This window comes from Xenopus laevis, chromosome 8S (genome assembly GCF_017654675.1).
Source record: "Xenopus laevis strain J_2021 chromosome 8S, Xenopus_laevis_v10.1, whole genome shotgun sequence".
Taxonomy (NCBI): Eukaryota; Metazoa; Chordata; class Amphibia; order Anura; family Pipidae; genus Xenopus; species Xenopus laevis.
Window position 1 is genome coordinate 82,086,796 of NC_054386.1, and position 18,826 is coordinate 82,105,621.

Sequence of the window (18,826 nt, forward strand, 5' to 3'; positions counted from 1 at the left end):
AAGGCGCTGTTAGAATTGGTACAATAGTTGTTACTGCAGAGAAATGTTGCAAAATTGTTACAGTTCAGAATCTGCACCTGAAATACTGGGACAGGGACATTTAAACTTAGATTGTGGAAAACCAATAAAAAACAAATCATGGAAAGTACCAGAAATAGACTTTTTCAATTAAACAATTGAACTGAAAAAAAAGTGTTTATAAGGTGAAAAACCCCTTTAAACAAGTTGCAACTGACTCAAAGTATGTATTTGATTTAACATTTGCGTCTTAACCTGTCCTTAGCACATAGAAGTGGCGGACAAAGTAGGTAAAATAGTGCTTTCAGTTTATTAAGGATCTTTTATATATAAAAACACATTATAAAAAAGTCCTGTTAAGAGAAAATACATTGTAATGGTCATTGAATTATCGCAGTGGATACAGAATTTCTTCAGATGCAATCCTGTACAAGAAAAGCATTTTCACCTCCAAAATAAAGAGATTGTACATATTAAAACAGGGAAGGTGCTGGCTATAGTTTTTGAAGGTGCTAGAATTTTGCAATATCCATTATTTTGAAGGGACGTATAGTGTCAAAAGCAAACATTTGTATCATACATGCTTAAAGACAGCATTTACCTTTAAAAGTTTGGTATTGTGCTGCTTTGATGAAATGTTTTCCTAGAAAGCTTACTAGTATTGGTTAGCTGGTTGCTTTCTCGTGCCATTCAATACAGCAGGCAGCACGAAGCATTCTGTATAGTAGCATGTCAGGCAGGCCGGTCTGCAGAGCTGACAGGGTAATGTACGATATCTGTCAAGGTTGGAGTAAAGTGCTCGATACCCACGCCCTAGTTTGCTTCTGGGGAATTGTTAGGATATTCCCACCGGTCATTTGTAAAACAGACAAGTCAGAGATCTATTAAATGCTCCAATAAAGGCAACATTTTTAGCACAAACAAAGTTTTAATCTGGACATTATTTTTTTTTTACTTCTTACAGAATGCGGGTGATTTCAGAAAAATTCCCCCCTAATTGACCCCCTAAATAGTGCAAGCAATGTTGTGCCAGTGGTGATTAGAGCCGAGGTGCAGCAGTGCATATGCAATGGAAAAAAAAATCTAAGGTTTTAAAACTATCCAGTGTACCCTTACTTATCAACTCTCCGAATAGCATGGCGGACTAGTTAGGCCATAGAACTGTATTGATAACCCAACTACACCATCAACTAGACTTTCCATTGTGCAGAATACTAGTTTCTTCTCAAATGTGTCTCCATAACCTCCACTGTTATTGCGAAAACTAAAGGGCAGATTTATCAAAGGTTAAGGTGAATTTTCGAATGAAAAAAATTTGAATTTCGTGCTGTTTTTTGTGTGCTTTGACTAGGGAATGGTCCAAATCGGAATATCGAAATTTACCATGTACGGTCTCTTTAAAAATTCAAATTGCTGTTTTAGCCTATGGAGGACCTCCTAGAACCTATTTTGAGTCAAATGGTGGACTTTGAAAAATCAAAGTTTTTTTTTGGGAAAAACTTTGGATCAAATTCGATATTCCTTCGATTTGTATGATATGAATGCGGACCTATTTGATCGAAAACGGACCTATTCAACCAAAAAAAATAAAAAAACAGACTTCATTTCGCTAGGTCTTTTTGAATTTCAATGTTTTTTCAATTTGAAATTCGACCCTCGATAAATATGCCCCTAAGTAACTTGTAAGAATATAATTGTAGGGAAGTTGCATTAATTTGGGTCCACATGCCTGAAAATGGCTTGTGTAAAAAGCACTCTAGTATTGAATAAATTGTCTCAACACTTTATCTGATACCATTACTGCTTAGGTTTAAACCTATGTGAAGGCTAGTTGGAGTGAAATTTATAGTATGGGACATGGTTCTTTCCGGATAACAGATCTTTCCATAATTTGGATCTTCATACCTTAAAGGAGAATTCAACCTGTGGGGGGGGGGGGGGAAACCCGTACCCCCGCATCCCAGGTAGACCCCCCTCCCTCCCCCTAGGGAAATGCTCCATACTCGCCCCTCGGTGCAGATTCTTCCAGCGGAGTTGCACGTATCCATCTTCTGAGATCTCTGTAAGATGAGCGAGAGAACGGCAATATCCATGTAATTTCGCGCATGTGCTATTGTCGCAAACCGGCAAATTGCTCCAACTGTGCATGCGCAGAAATACAGATCGCTTATTCAGCTTACAGAGGACACGGAAGATGGAAGCGCGCAACTCCGCTGTGCAGAGGGGTAAGTATGGGGCATTTCCCCAGGGAGGGGGGGTAGTTAGCCTGGGGGGAGGTGGGTCTACCTGGGGTGGGGGGTACGTTTTTTTTTTCCCCCCACAGGTTGAATTCTCCTTTAAAGCGGTTGTTCACCTTCCAAACACTCTAAGTTTAGTTTTCAGATTGTTCATCTTAAACAGACTTTTTCAGTTGCTTTCCATCTTTTATTTTTTACCATTTTCCCAAAATTTAAGTTTAAACTTTCTGTCTCTTGTGTCTCAGTCTGGCAGCTCAGTTAGCCAGGCGCATTCGGAACTGTTACATTTTGCTACATTAAGTTGATACATTTCTCAGCTGCATATAAGAAATATTACCAACTATTGTATATATTGTTACAGCTGCCTTTAATGCAACTCTTATCTCAACTAAAGATAACAAATGTATCACCTAAATGTATTAGTTTAGAACAGTTACAGAGTTGGTGACCCCCCTCCCAGAGCTGCTTTAAGCTGGCCATAGATATAAAGATCTTTTCCTTATCGTGAGATCACGATTATCTGGAAACGATCGTTTAAATGTACGGTGTGTCCATCAACTAAAAAGACCATTTCAGGTGATATTGCCAGCAAATCTGAAGGGTAGCTGCCTGCTTGGCCCTGCAAAGATAGATAGAATGCACTGGGACCGATAAAGATTTTTTAACCTGGCTGATCAATTTTCTGACAGATGTCAGACGAAAAATCTTAAGATGTATGATCGTTCGAATCCCACTAACTTCACGATAATTTGACTGATTGGTCGAACTTCGCAAAAATCTGTCATTCGGCAAAGAAAAATCTTTGCGTCTATGGGGTCCTTAAAGGGATCCTCTCACCGGAAAACATGTTTTTTTCAAAACACATCAGTTAATAGTGCTGCTCCAGCAGAATTCTGCACTGAAATCCATTTCTCAAAAGAGCAAACAGATTTTTTTATATTCAATTTTGAAATCTGACATGGGGCTAGACATTTTGTCAATTTCCCAGCTGCCCCTGGTCATGTGACTTGTGCCTGGACTTTAGGAGAGAAATGCTTTGTGGCAGGCTGCTGTTTTTCCTTCTCAATGTAACTGAAGGAGTCTCAGTGGGACATGGGTTTTTACTATTGAGTGCTGTTCTTAGATCTACCAGGCAGCTGTTATCTTGTGTTAGGGAGCTGTTATCTGGTTACCTTCCTATTGTTCTTGTGTTTGGCTGCTGGGAGGGAAAAGGGAGGGGGGTGATATCACTCCAACTTGCAGTACAGCAGTAAAGAGTGATTGAAGTAATCAAAGCACAAGTCACATGACTTGGGGCAGCTGGGAAATTGGCAATATGTCTAGCCCCATGTCAGATTTCAAAATTGAATATAAATTAAAAAAGTTATTGGAAAATGTCTATTTCTGGTGATTTTCTGAAACCAACTGAACTGAAAAAAAGGTTTGAAGGTGAACAACCTCCATGTCTACTAGAAAATCATAAATATTAATGAACCTAATTGGCAGGTTCTGCTCCTAATAAGGATTAATTATATCTTGGTTTGGATCAAGTACAAGGTACTACTTGGTTATTGCAGAGAAAAAGGAAAGATTTGGATAAATGGAGTTTATGGGAGATGGCCTTTCCGTAATTCAGAGCTTTCTGGATAACGTGTTTCCGGATAAGGGATCCCATAAGTGTTGATGCTTTTCCAAATATTACTAAAAACCCTGGATACCTGATAAAATACAACAGCTGCTGTTACCCAAATCTTAAAGCAATTGAGATTATGATGTGGAAGAAAAAGAGAAAGAATAAAACTTTTTCTGCAGGCAGGAATGCAGTTTTTTTTAGTCTTTCTTCTATTGCTTACTTCCTATAACTACACCACTGTGAAAAGCTCAATAAAAATAGAATCACTTACCCGAGTATGAAGGAGGGGGTAACAAAACATCTGTATCTAAAGAGGCTATACTCTGACTGAACGTTTTAAAATTAGGGATGCACCGAATCCACTATTTTGGATTCCGCCATATCCTTCATGAAAGATTAGTCAGAATACCGAAAACCTTTTTTAACTTCCTTATTTTGCGACGAAAAGTCACATGATGTCTCTTCCTGCCCCTAATTTACATTTCCAAAGCCTAAAAAAGACAAATCCTGAATTCGGTGCATCCCTACTTAAAATCAAAATATTTTCTCTCTTTCTCTAGGATAGTGATCAGTTACTGTTGCCATCTGACAAAATATAGTAAGATGAGTGATAAAAAAAGAGGGACAAAATATGCAGAATATCTGTCTAGAAAGCAGTGTATAGACAAATTAAAAGGTATATTAACACAACATTTTGCATAATAGAAGCAAACAATCCTAAGCACCTTTCCCATACAAAGTAAACTTGATATTTTCGTTATTTGTAAATGTATGTAATTGAAAGCAGTTTGTCTCATTTGTGCTTAGTGTTCAATAGCCGGTGGAGTGGATTGTAGCATGCTGCACAGCACTGGCTCTTTTCCACTCCAGGTATACACTGTACCCAATGCCAAAACAAAAACCCAGCACCCATTACTTTGTGTGTAAAAGTGCAAAACCTTACTTTGGTGCCAAAGACAACATTTCAGGCCACACTCCAGCCCGAAACATTACCTTTAGCACTTTACACACACAATAACTGGAGTTTCGCTTTTTTACATTGATTTGTAGCTTTCAACAGCAGTTATACTTTCACATATAGAGAAAATATTAATGAAAATGTGTAAACAGTACAGGGCATATTTATCAAGAATTAGTTGTATGAGAGGTTTCTACCTCAGATAAACTCAAATTTCAAATGTATTTATGAAAAAATCCAAATATCAAAAACTGGAATGAAAAATACCAGGGGGGCAAAAAAACAAACTAATGATCGAGTTCATGTCGCCAAAAAAATAAAATTGCTAAGGTTTATGTTCTGAAAACTTGAATTGATCGGGTTTGCAGACAAAAATCCTCAAATCGACCAAAAAAAAGTTGAGCTTTGCCTAGCACACTACCACTGACTTCTACATGACCTCGCCTGGTTTTACTTTCGAATTTGAGGTTTTTTTGCTTAATAAATAGCAGACATTAGAGCTTTCGAAAATATAACTAGAATGTGAGAGTTTGGGTGCAAAAAAAAATTTGTAGGGATGCAGCGAATCCAAAATTCAGTTTGGGATTTGGCCGAACCTAATCCCAGGAGGGAAATTGTGACTTTTTGGCACAAAACAAGTAAAAAAATGTTCCCCTTCCCACCGCTAATTTGAATATGCAAATTAGGATTTGGTTCGGTATTCGGCCAAATCTTTTATGAAGGATTCGGGGGTTCGGCCGAATCTAAAATAGTGGATTCGGTGCATACCTAAAAATTTGAAACATGGAAAAAAAAAATCGAATTTTGGTAAATCTGCCCTCTGTTATACCTTCTGCTGCTGGTTCTGAGTACATGAATCATTGATACAATTCTGGAGTAGTCAGCCATCCCTTCACTAAATTCCCAGTTCCTGCAAGTGCACGTTTGTGATTATCTAAAGGTGGATCACAAAAGGGTGCAAGGCATTGTGGGGAAAAAGGAATGAGTCTTGGCTGAAGGAAAGCATTTCAACACTGGAACATGTAATCAGCCAGCAGTGAAGAGAACAGCAAATAAGACATACCCTATCTACAGCAATTACATCTGCAAATAAACTAAACATCACTTAACCTTTTTTAAGAATGTTCCTTAGAATTAAATTTGCTTTTATAATGCAAAGAATGTTTTCTATGAATTTAGAAGCATTTGTGAGATGGCACATGATAATGCTGTAGCAAACAGCAATGTCCTTGTGAATTGCGTTGGTATTGGTGAATTGGTTGAGTATGGAAAATCTCTTAATATTAATTGAACTTCACTGAAATAACCGCCTTAAAAAAAAAAAAAAAAAAAAAGGGTTTTAGGGCTATAGCACACTATGTATTTTAAATCAAATGTCAGCGAAACCAAATCTGATCAATGTGAAGGATCACTTCTCTAACCATGGTTACCCCAAAACACACTGCCACAATTCTGAGCAATAATGCTGGGTGCAGTTACCAGCAGCTAATTCCACCAACGTCCATATAAAAATTGTGAGCACCACTACCCGTAGTAGCAGTTAGAATGTCTAGCTGCCAAGCTAGACCAATCCATATCAATGTAAAATAAAAAGAGACATAGTAAATTCTTTGCTGGATTTGAAGCATAGATACAAATAGATGAAAAATTGCATCAAACCGCACAAAAAAAAAAAAAAAAAAGGAAGATAAGTACTTTAGGCTGAAGAATAATTTCTAATATAATGCTGACAGGTATTTTACCTTGCATTACAAGAAGAAACAGGTTGGTACGGTAAGGAGGGATGGGGAAACAATCCAAAATGACAAAAAACAAAGGAAGGCACATTTTGTGCCTCTCAATGGCTACGTGCAGCCACAGTGGAATTCTGTGTCTTGCAGAGAGGTCAGACTTTGACCAATGCACACAACGTGATACCATGAATCACAGTGATCACACTGAACCCAGCTGACTGTTTCTTCCTGTGGAAGGCAGCATGAACGCCAAGCACAAGGCTCTGCAATGGACACTGTCTGGGACATCACAGGAGTAGGGATGGGGTGCTTCCTTGGCCGTCCACGTGGTTTCCTTAGAGAAAAAAAAATATGGAGACTGCAGTGAAAAAGCACTTACTATTTATTCAACCAACAATTTTCTAATAAAAAAAAAAGCAAAAACTAACCACAACAAAACCTTGCCTAAAAATACTAATTTACTATTTGACCTTCTTCCTTAAGCAGTAATGGCACCAAGACTTTAAAGGGCATGTAAAGGCAAAAAAAGAAAAATCCCATTTTTACTTTCTTTAATGAAAAAGAAAGCTATCTCCAATTTACTTTAAATTAAAAAACGTGTACTGTTTTTAAAAGAAACCTGACTGTATGCAGTGAAATTCTTCCTTCATTTACTGCTGTGGATCGGAATTGTCAGACGGTCCCTAACTGCTCTGCAGGGAAACAATCATACTTATGAACAGCAGGGGGAAGCGCCTGCCTTACTTTCCAGTTCAAGCAGCTTTGTTTTTTTCCCCTGTTATGACGATCCCTAAGCAGCCCACACCACAATGAGCATGTATGTAGTATTGGTCTTGCAAAGATTTTTAACAAAGTTACAAGATGGTGACCCCCTGTGGCCAACTTTGAAAGCATAAAATATTTGTTTGATTAGGCTTGTGGTGCAGTAAATTCATGTTTATGTTTAGTAAACAAAATACAGCATTTCTAGCCTTATTCTATTTTAGACTTTACTTTCCCTTTAAGTTAAAGGAACAGTAACACTGGTCTTTTAAAGTAACGGAAATATAACGTACTATTAGGCCGCACTGGTAAAACTGGTGTGTTTGCTACAGTAACTCTACTATAGTTTATATAAACAAGCTGCTGTGCAGCTATCGGGGGCAACCATTCAAGCAAAGGATATACAGTAGATAACAGATAAGTACTACTATAGTTTATATAAACAAACTGCCGTGTAGTCATGGGGGCAACCATTCAAGAACAGGATACACAGTAGATAGATAAGCTCTCAAGAATCCCATTTTATACTACAGAGTGTATCTGTGATCTACTGTGTATCCTGTGCTTGAATGGCTGCCGCCATGGCTACACAGCACCCTGCTTATATAAACTATAGTTGGGTTTCTAAAGCAAACCATTTTTACCAGTGCAGAGCAAAAGTACAATATATTAGCAGTCCTTTGACACACTAATGTTTGGTGTTCCTGTTCCTTAAAAAAAAAAAAATGCACAAATGACAATTTTCAAACTTGCCCAATCTGATTGATTTTCAGAACAGTATTATTGGATCGATCATACCAATGATGACTATCAATAATTGATAACTTAAAAGATCATATTGTCCTGAATTGGTTATTTATTAGTGCAAAAATCTTACTATGACCGTAACAAAATAACATTTTCTTGTTTGTAAGAATACTTAGTACCTTCCCGTCTGCTCATGATTAACGATTTTTTTCTCTTCTTTCCTTCTCCCTCTTTTCCTCTTCTTCATTTCTCCTACTTCTACCTGCCCATCTTCTTCATCCTCTTCTAATTCACAAAGTACTTGATGCTGTGCTTTTCTCCGGCTGTGCCTCCTCTCAACCCCTGTGCGAGAGGGTAAAGGAAGATCTGGTGTGGATGGTTTGGTTAGCTCCACTGCTCCTCCCATGAGCCCAATGCCCTGCATTTTTTCACGTTTCATTTTACTAATGCTGCCAATAGAATTCAGTATAACAGTGGCTCCAGTAGTGTAGTGAGGTGACCCTCCTCGTCCCCCACTAAGTCTCTGTGTGGCTAAAACTGGGGTAAAACCAGGAAAAGAGGACCGAGCACGCGGGGAAGTGATGGCGGAAAAGTCCAAGGGACACACTCGAACACGCTGGAAGAGGAAGTATGTGTCAGAAGAAGATGATGGACAAGGGGAAACATCTGGTTTCTCTTGGAAGCGGAGGAGGTCACCATCTGAAAGTTCCAATCCCTGCCCTCGCAAAAGATGAACATCATTGATGAATATACCTGTTGGTAAGAGAAGAAATACTCAAATGATTAAGTTGAACAGAAATGTTTGTGGATGAGCTTAATCAGCGAGTAGCATTAAGGCTGCAGGAGGCTTCCAGGAATGGGAAGAATAAGGAAAATTATTGTTTGTTGTTGAATTGCTGGATCTCCAGAAAAAGCTAGCAAACTGACCCCAGTCTACTTTCATTTGCTGTACTGTTCCTCTTCAGGTATTAGCTGCCACCAGTCACTCCATGACTAGACCCAACTGCAATAGCCTCAACCCTCCAAATCCAAATGGGGGGGGGGGGGGATAGGCATGTGCAATACTCTTAAAAGGGATATAATTGCAAAGACTGAAATGAAGTAAACTTACTAAGAGCACTCCTCTGAGCACTTTTGTAATTTAATTAATTTTCTGTTTCTGTTCTGTGTACTGTGCTGCAGAATGCATGTGTAGCTTAAATTAAAGGGATACAGTCATGAGAAAACATGTGTTTTTCAAAACGCATCAGTTAATAGTGCTGCTCCAGCATAATTCTGCACTGAAATCAGTTTCTCAAGAGAGCAGATATTTTTATATTTAATTTTGAAATCCGACATGGGCTAGACTTATTGTCAGTTACCCAGCTGCCCCCAGTCATGTGACTTGTGCTCTGATAAACTTCAGTCAGTCTTTACTGCTGTTTTGAAGTCATATCTGGAAGCTGCAAGGATGTAGTCCAGAGTGTGTATATGAAAGCCCTTGCGGCTCTCTGAATCTAAAGAGCCACATCAATTTCAGCCCAGGTCCACTACTGCTTAACGCAAAATAAACAAACAAAAAGTAATCTTTTTCTTGGGGAAAGGTTCTATCTGTGGTTATAACTGAAAAAGGAGAACCAGTTGGCTAGGACTGTGACTTTCAGTTAAAGGGAGAGCATACCAGTTAATTTGACTTATTTCTACGGATACATCGTGACAGGGATGAATGAGAATCTTCACAAACACTTAAAAGGATACAGTCATGGGAAAACATGTTTCATTTAATTTCAAAACGAATCAGTTAAATAGTGCTACTGCAGCAGACTTCTGCACTGAAATCCAATTCTCAAAAGAAAAGGATTTTTTTTTTTTATATTCAATTTTGAAATTTGACATGGGGCTAGACATATTGTCAGTTTCCCAGCTGCCCCCAGTCATGTGACTTAGGATGGATATTTACAAGAATGGCTCAAAAAAGGCTCAAGAAAAATTATAACAGACTACAGGTGTTTGGGTGTCCACTAAATTGACGATAAATATAAACAAAAAGAACACAAGGGACTCTTCCCCAAACTACAAGTGTCTGAAACGATTTACAAATAAAATAGATAACTATATATCAAAGATAAGATAAAAAGCGATTTTTATTCACCACCATGCCATATTAAACAAGTGAGGTTAAAAACATTTAAAATAAAGAGCAGCGCTGCATATAGAACTGAAGGGATCCCTTCTGAAAAGACAAAAACCCCAAAAGCTGATTGTGTAGACCAGCTAAGGGAAAAATTAGCATGCTATTGAATGTAGTAATAAATACGCCGTTGGTAATGTGATGGAGAAACTCAAGAGCAGGAATGTGAATGTGCGCTTATAGGCACCTTAGCTCAATAGGGATCAAATGGGTAAATCCATCTTGTTCCTAAACAGGAAAAAGTTCCAAAGCTTATGGACAAACAGCAAGCGAATGTTGCCCTACTTGATGTAATGTAAAACGGATTTTCGGGGTGATCCCCTGGGTCTTATATACTTGTAGATCCGCAATCAGGTAGCTCCAATATTTGGGTTAATGCTTGCTTAGCGTGCTGGGGTCTATGAAGGGGTTAACTTGCCTGCAGTGTGCAATGGCAATTATGAAGTCCAGATACGAATGTCACAGCGTGTATTTCCCCAAAAGCAGCTGACTGTTCACAAGTACTGAGTCCACCGCTCTCTGTAGCGGTTCTGTGACCCTCAAAAGGAATGTTTAAATATACCGACCGTGTAACAGGTTACGCTCACAAAAGGCTTCCGCGTCCTTCGATCGGCTGTGCAGCTTCGCTGTTCCCAGACCTCACCCAGTCACGCCAAAGTCCAGTCCAGTGTATGTAACTGAATGTGTCTCAGTGGGACTTGGCTTTTACTATTGAGTGCTGTTCTTAGATCTACCAGGGAGCCGTTACCTTGTGTTTGGGGTGCCGCTATCTGGTTACCTTCTCATTGTTCTGTTAGGCTGCTGGGGGGAAAGGGTTGATATCACTCCAACTTGCAGTACAGCAGTAAAGAGTGACTGAAATGTATCAGAGCACAAGTCACATGACTGGGGGCAGCTGGGAAACTGACAATATGTCTAGCCCCATGTCAGATTTCAAAATTGAATACAAAAAAAAAAATCTGTTTGCTCTTTTGAAAAATGGATTTCAGTGCAGAATTACATGTACTAAGTGCATGTTATTTACAAGGACACTGACAGCTGGGTAGGGGGTGTACGCATTGGTTTAGAACAGCACAATCCACTGCCCCAATCCTTAATGATAGGTGGGGAGGGCCACAATAAGCCAAAACAAAGATTAATAGAAAGAAGAGCCTGGGCATTTCTAAGAAATTGCTATTCACCATTTAAGGGTGATGAAACATCAGTGTGCCCTAAACTACTGTGGCTAAATACTTACCAAAGTTAGTGCAGCTTTCCAATTTAACCTTCCAGTCGCCCGAGAGCTCCCGCTCAGCGTGGATTTCCGCATGGACGGCTGGTTTTCCAGGGAGGGGGACATCGCACAAGTCGTGACGGGCTCCCAGCCGGTAGATGCAACACGGTGAGTCTGGCAGGAAAGTATACAAGTCCCTGGCCACTGTGCTATTTGTGTGTAGGCTGGACTGGCCAGGGCTTGAGCCCATGCGCAAAAGCTGGAAACAGGGCTGTACCTGTGCGAGTACAACTTCTGACCCTACCATGGCAGCCTCTGCCAGTCTTCTGACACACTTCCCCCACTACCTTGGCTGTGTCTCTCACCCACAATGAACACACTACCTGTTATATCCCCTTCTAATACATACAGTTTATTTGTATGCGTGCCTCAAGATCCTTATCTAGTGCTAAAAAGCAGCCCTAAACCTCGCACACAAGAGCCATGTCTACGAATTCTCTCAGCAACACAAGGCCCTTGGACAGCACAGGACGTAGTTCAGTTAAAGCTAATCCGACTCATCATAATCCTCAGCCCCCTACTATTGCAGTAGAGATACTTCTCACACACACAAATCTCCACCTTGCAAACACTTCCCGTGTGAGGCGCAATAAGTTGGGGGAAATAGAGCGTGACGTCACTGCGCTCACCGAGCCGCCGTTACCAGCTGGGCCACTCTGATCGCGACTACGGCGGGAAACCAGAGGAAGGAAGCGCGCCTTTGAAATTTGGCGCGTTATCACCCATAGGTTGACACCCACCCCCTGAGACCACGCCCACAAAGGAGCTTGTTCGCTGGAAGCTGCTATACCTAGTCAACAAAAGCCACACACGCTTACTACTGATTGGTTAGCGTTCTCGGCGCCCATTTTTTTTTTTACTGGCCGAGATACCCGGGAAAGAGAGTTCAAGTCTTCTATGATTGGCGCTGTAGTTTCCTCAATGGTTATGATTGGACAGTAACTACACAGCTTTGTCTCAATTAACTTTATTAGCAGCAACAACAAGTGGGTAGTAACAGGTGGAACGGTGTCAGATAGGGGTTTACATTGCAGTAGTAGGTAGGCAAGACGGGGTTGCTAGGTCTAATGTTCAAAGTCAGCTACAAAACTAGCCAAGAGCTACTTCAAAAGTAGCCCAAAAATAGCACGGCAGTGGAAAAAAAAGTTATAAAATAAATGAATATATGTGAAAATTTTCACTTTTTCGCAAATTTTTTCCATGAAGCAAAATGTGACTGCATAACTTCCAGGCAAGTCACTCCCATTGCATGTTGGGTATTGTAGTCTTCTATTAGACTTGGCAGTCGGCAAATGGTTAAACAAAAACTACATTACACAACATGCATTGGGAGACTCAGGCTTGGCACATTAGGGCAAGAAAAAAAACTTTGGCTGGTTTCTAAAGTACAAACCAGCCAAAGGCCCCAAAAGTAGCCCAAATCCGTACCTTGGCTAGTTTGTACTTTCAAAATCTGCCTGGGCTTTAAAGGGGAAGGAAACCCTTTCGGCACAACCCCCACCCCGGGCAAATGCCCCTAACTTGTTAGTCACCCCTCCATGCAGGTCCTCCTTTGCCGAGTTCACAGGCGCCATCTTCGTCCGAGCGTTCTTCCTGTACTGATCGACGTTTGGCGGCGCATGCGCAGTAGGACGCATTTGCCGGTTGGATCTACTGTGCAAGCCCCCAAAGAAGAGCAGGAAGAAGAGAGATCGGACCAAGATGGCACCCATGAACTTGTCAAGGACCTACATGGAGGGGTGACTTACAAGTTAGGGGCATTTGCCCGGGGGGGGGAGGTAGGCCGGGGAGGGAGGGGGGCCTACGGGGGGGGAAGGGTTTTGCGCCAAAAGGGTTTCCTTCCCCTATAAAATTAGTAGCCCCATTTGGCTGGAAAACTGCCAACCTGACAACTCTGGAAGCAATGCTCACCACAGTTACTGCCTTAAATGAATTTATAATCTTATGTAGGCACTGAAATTCTGATGCATCTATGCGTCGGCATCTATCTGGTTACTGGGGTCCAACTGACCCTCGCAACCAAGTAGTGGATTGAATGAGTGACTGGAATATGAATGGGCCTGAATGGAAACAGATTAAAAATTAATAAATGAAATAATACAATTTTAAAACAATACATGACTTTTTTTCTGTCAGAAATCCTGTGAATCAGGAGTGCTGCTGGTTGTGTGCGTTAGACCAGCCTACAGACACTATAGCAAGTAGAAGGTAGCAAAATATGGGTCATAAAAGATGCCAAAATGGTCCCTCCAAGCCAGCAACTTAATGGCCTGTGTATGGGGCCCACCAACAGGCCTGCCCAACAAATATTTTTTTTTTTTTTTTTTAACAATTCCTTTATTTAGCATCTCAATTGTACAGGTTGTATGTCATACAAACAGTAGAAAATGTCAAAGTCATGAGATTGCTGCATATTCAATAAACTTCAAATAAAGATAAAGAAAAAGATAACAAAATGGTGTCGTACTTAACATTTTTAGTTTCAAGACTGTATTGTAATGAGCAAAAACCTAATGGGGTTACAAGCAAAATGTAGGAAGTAGAGGATATTACCAAGTGATCTATCCCAACCCGTCTTCTTCCCTGTTATTTCCCGTATTCACCCCATCACACTTTATTAGCAGTGAATTTAAGCAATTAGCACCCCACCACCTCCCAGCTCCCGAGCACCAGGGGGGGGGGGTGGAGCGGGCACCCGTCAATCTGGATTACGCCTACCTATAACCAACTCTTACATGTGTGGTGACTATAAGCGGTTAGGAGAGCGGTCAACAGGATCTTCACCAATCCATATATCCCAGATCTTATTAAACTTATTCGGACAGCCTCTTCTCATGTATATGAGTTTGTATAAGGGTATAGATTTCTCAACTAACTGCACCCAAGTGTTTACGGTTGGCCCCAACCTGGATTTCCAGTGCATGGCGATCACTTTCTTAGCGTACATACAAAGCACGGTCGCTAATGTGCGGTGGGCACGGCTCGGGGAGACATCCTCCACTTGATTGAGCAATAGCACCCTAGGCTCCAAGGGAAGAAATAAATCTGTTCTAACATGTATCAGCTGAGTCACTGATTTCCAAAACGTTCGAATTATTGGACAATCCCAAGTCATATGGAAGAAATCAGCCGGGGAATGACGGCACCTAGGGCAGTCCTGACTTAGAAGAGGATTCATTTTATGAAGCCGTTGTGGGGTAATATAGGAGCGGTGCAAATAGTTCAATTGTGTCATTTTATCTTTGCTACTAATCACCCCTACAAGAGCATTATCCAAAATATCTTCCCAGTTCTCATCCAAAATCTCTGGTATATTATGCTGCCAGGAGACCTTCAATTTACACAGTTTGGCATTCCCTACTCTAGACAGCTGGACATAAAAGTGGGAGAGAGGTTTAGTTAAATCCACATTGTGTATGCTGACCTCTAAGCTATTTGGAGTCGTGTCTACAAATCCTGATTGGAATTGGGTTTCCCAAGCATGTCTGAGCTGCAGGTATCTGAAAAACATGGGATTAGGGAGAGAAAATTTATCCTTCAATTCTTGAAAACTTAGAAGCTTGCCCTCAGATATAAGATCCGCGACATATTTGATATTATACCTAGCCCAGGCCTGTGGGTCTGGGAGACCGGAGAGATGTTTTAAGTTTGGGTTACCCCACAATGGGGAAAACACTGAACAGCAGTGCGGTAAACGCGGATAGAACCGTCCTACAATGTGCCAGGCCTTGATGGTGGCTCCCATAAGAGGCGAGGCCTTAGTGGTGTATCTAATTCCTCTATACGGTAGGTTGCGGAGCTCCTCAAACGACCCCAACACTTGCGCCTCTAACACTGTAGCCGCATTTGTATGGGATGAAAGAGCCCAATTCCTGACCACCGATATTTGTGTAGCCAGGTAGTAAAGGAATAGATTGGGGGCCGCAAGACCACCTTGATTAGTAGGTAACTGCAAAGTATTGAGAGCTAAACGAGGAGCCGCCCCAGCCCAGAATATAGACAGCATATGACTCTTTAGCTTTATGAAAGTGGAGGATGCTATCAGCAATGGGGATTGTCTAAAGATGTACGTGAGTTTAGGCAATAGCACCATTTTAAAGAGGTTAATCCTGCCTAGGAGGGTGAGTGGCAGATTAGCCCACTGCTCTTTTTTTCTCTCCATAGTACGTAAGATGGGTAGGACATTGAGGTCCTCAAATCTAGTTAAGTCCGCATGGACCCACACGCCTAGGTATTTGAAAGATGTCACCCAGTTCAGGCCAGGAGCGTGCTGAGGTACAATGCTCGGGAGAGGGTCGAAGGGGGAAGAGCACTGATTTTGACCAATTTATCTTTAGACCTGAGAATTTCGTGTGTGTATTAAAAATACTTAGAGCAGTAGAAAGGTCTTGCTGCGGATTGGCCAGGTAGAGAAGGGTGTCATCTGCATACATGCTTATCACCTCTTTTAAGGCGCCAAGTTTGAGGCCCATAATATCCGGCGAGGATCTCACACTGCAGGCCAAGGGCTCCATGGCTAGCGCAAATAAAAAGGGAGATAAAGGGCATCCCTGTCTTGTACCTCTAGTGATCTTAAAGGTGCTCGATATGTTTGTGTTGGTTCGGATCCTTGCCACTGGGAGATAGTACAGTGCTTTAACCCATTTTATAAATGTTGGGTGTATCCCAACCCTAGACATTGTGGCCCAGAGGGCCCAACAAATATTTGACTGAAAATTGGCTACCATGCAATATGTCTGTGTGGCCACCTTTCATCAGACCCAGACTAGAGATCAAAATACACCCTGGCATTTCTAGTACACAGACAAATAATGACTGTGGCATCTTACAACAGCCGCTCTGGCATTTGCAGCAACCCATATATTGACTGTTTAGGCATGCCTTTTGTTAATACATTTTCCAACTCTGTCTCTTTCTTTCAATTATAAAGCCATTTTAAATATGGTTGCTGCCTACTAGCCCTCTTACTTATCTGTCACATGGCTCCCACATAAAGCAGGGTACTCTGTGACTGATATTAATGCACATTTGTCTTGTGAATAGAATCTACAGCAGAGACACCATTACATAGTGGTATCATGGCTTGTACGACTTGTTTCGCTGTGTAGTAAAACACCTTCATTATACTTTAACTATGGAAATTTTTTTTGACTATTGACTATATGTCCCTTTAAGGGTAGGACTACACAGACGATTTTCGGTGCAGTCCATCTGTTCCGACGCAATGAAGTGCAGGTTCACGTCGGATTCACCCAATCTAATGTAAGTAATACAAATGTCGCACGTACAAGCTGATTGCATATGACACGACTGTTGGATGAAGACACAAAATGCAGAGTTCGCATCCAACAGTCATGTCGTGTCAGATGCAATTGACTTGTACATGCAACATTTGTATTAGAGATGTGCTGGCTGCTCCAAAACTCTTGGTTCAGGCTACAAAATTAAGTTTACTTTGGGTCTGGGTTAAGTGCAGGTAAGCATGACCCCCAGCAGGGCATCACTGCTTAACTATCGGTGCTACATCCTTTGGCACATAAACAAATAGGGCAGCCCTGGTGCCTGGACCAATGCTGTCTAGCTTCATCCTAAAAGCTGCCATACGTGGTATATTTTGCAGTCAGTAGTTTGAATATATAGTGAATAATGAACCCCCTTATTGTAAATATATTATAAGTCACAGAGGAGTTCCATGACTATATAAAGGCACACAGCTGAAGGCCGAGTGCTTTCATACTAGTCATGGAACTCCTCTGTGACTTTAAATATGCTTTATTTTACAAAAACCTTGTGCATTAAATTACATCACTAAGCACTGATTATAACCAATGACCTCACCAGGCACAGTTTATATAGAATAAGTACCCTCTATTTTTAAATCTAAGGATATTCTAAGTCACACAGAAGTTCCAAGAGGAGGTGACTTCTAGAATCCTCGTGTTTTACAATTGGGGTATTTATTATAATAATCAAGTTTATATAAGTCATGTGATAGAAATTATATCACAAAGTACCATTTATAAGGATATCATGTATAAAATATTCACGGCTTTTGTATTGAAATAATAAACACACACACTGAACATTCTAATGAACTTATGTGCTGGACAACATATTGGTATTAATATACAAATTTCACCCCATCGCCATCTTGGACTGGTTCACTCACCATTTTGAGCAACAATCAAGCAGGGAGGACAGCACTTCAGCATCGCACGTGAAGGGACGCCACTCGGGCTTCTTCAAAGTGTCGACAAGAGGGTAACACTACACGCTGACAGCACTGTTCCCCTTGCCAGCTCTTTGGCAACTCCTCACACTTGCTCACCAACCAGGACGCCTAATCTCTGTTCCACATGGCAGAAAGTAGGTTAGGGGAATTATTCACCAGGTCGGGGGGGGACAGCACCCACAACAGCACAGGTGATTTTGCTTGCTCCAAGTGCCAGTCTAAGCTGCCAGGGTGAGCCAATGTGAGATCTTGCTCTTTGGAGTCAGCACCCACTTCAGGGGGTAATCCCAACACGACAGCTGTGCAGGCCAGGAGTCATTTTTGGCCGAGCCTTCATCGGAACCACCAGCCCCCCTTTGGGCAGTTCAGCTGTCACAATCCTTGGCTTCCTTACAAGGGCTACCTCTTAGCAAAGCTTAGCCACAAGACAAGCCGCAAGCTCAAACACTCAAGACTATTCAAAAGCTGGCCATAGACGCAAAGATCCGATTGTACGAATCAACGTACGATCAGACTTTCCCATCTCCCGACCCTCCACTAACCATTCAGATCAAAGTCCTTACCATTCCGATCAAATAAGAACAGATCACCCAATGTTCTGCCCCTGACAGCAATCGTACGATACTTATGTCTGACAACACTAGTGACAGTCTCCCTCTGAAAATCGTACGATTGGCAATACACGCAGAGATATTATCGGCAGACGACAGAAATTTTCTAACCTGTCCGATCGACCGATCTCCGACGGACGAAAAATGTCGGGACTCTCCACACACGGTCCGAAAATCGTACGAATCCACGATTCGTACGATCGGATCTTTGCGTTTATGGCCAGCTTAAGGGCGACTACATCTCCCACACCCCATCTTATGGGTTGTCTGCTGAGCAGGCTTTCTCCTAATCATTTGCAAAGGCTACCACCTGGACTTCGCAATCCTCCCTCCCAGGAAGTTCTTTATGTTCAGGGTCCCTTCCAACTCCAGCAAGGAGCAAGCCTTTTTAGACTGCATTGTCAAAATGGAGCAGAGCAGAGTGATCATACCAGTACCACTGCCAGAGAGATTCTCCAGGTTTTACTCCAATT

The 18,826-nt window shown here is 41.4% G+C and overlaps 1 protein-coding gene across 1 annotated transcript; it reads right to left on the reverse strand.

The window, feature by feature from the left end:
- Window positions 1-6,520: 6,520 nt before the first annotated feature.
- On the reverse strand, window positions 6,521-12,258 carry tcf19.S (transcription factor 19 S homeolog). The gene is made up of 3 exons (XM_018233260.2): window positions 11,475-12,258; window positions 8,247-8,820; window positions 6,521-6,892 (listed from the first exon to the last, which is right to left on the reverse strand). The coding sequence occupies exons 1-3, from the start codon at window positions 11,755-11,757 to the stop codon at window positions 6,670-6,672; spliced, it is 1,080 nt and encodes a 359-aa protein (XP_018088749.1). The 5' UTR covers window positions 11,758-12,258; the 3' UTR covers window positions 6,521-6,669.
- Between the last annotated feature and the right edge of the window lie 6,568 nt (window positions 12,259-18,826).

Bases quoted from the DNA above. Each gene is read 5' to 3' on its own strand.
- tcf19.S (XM_018233260.2), bottom strand. From the start codon at position 11,757: ATGGTAGGGTCAGAAGTTGTACTCGCACAGGTACAGCCCTGTTTCCAG. The intron at 8,821-11,474 runs GTAAGTATTTAG...TCTTACCAACAG, and splicing joins GGAAAGCTGCACTAACTTTG to GTATATTCATCAATGATGTT. The intron at 6,893-8,246 runs GTACTAAGTATT...TTTTTCTCTAAG, and splicing joins AATCATGAGCAGACGGGAAG to GAAACCACGTGGACGGCCAA.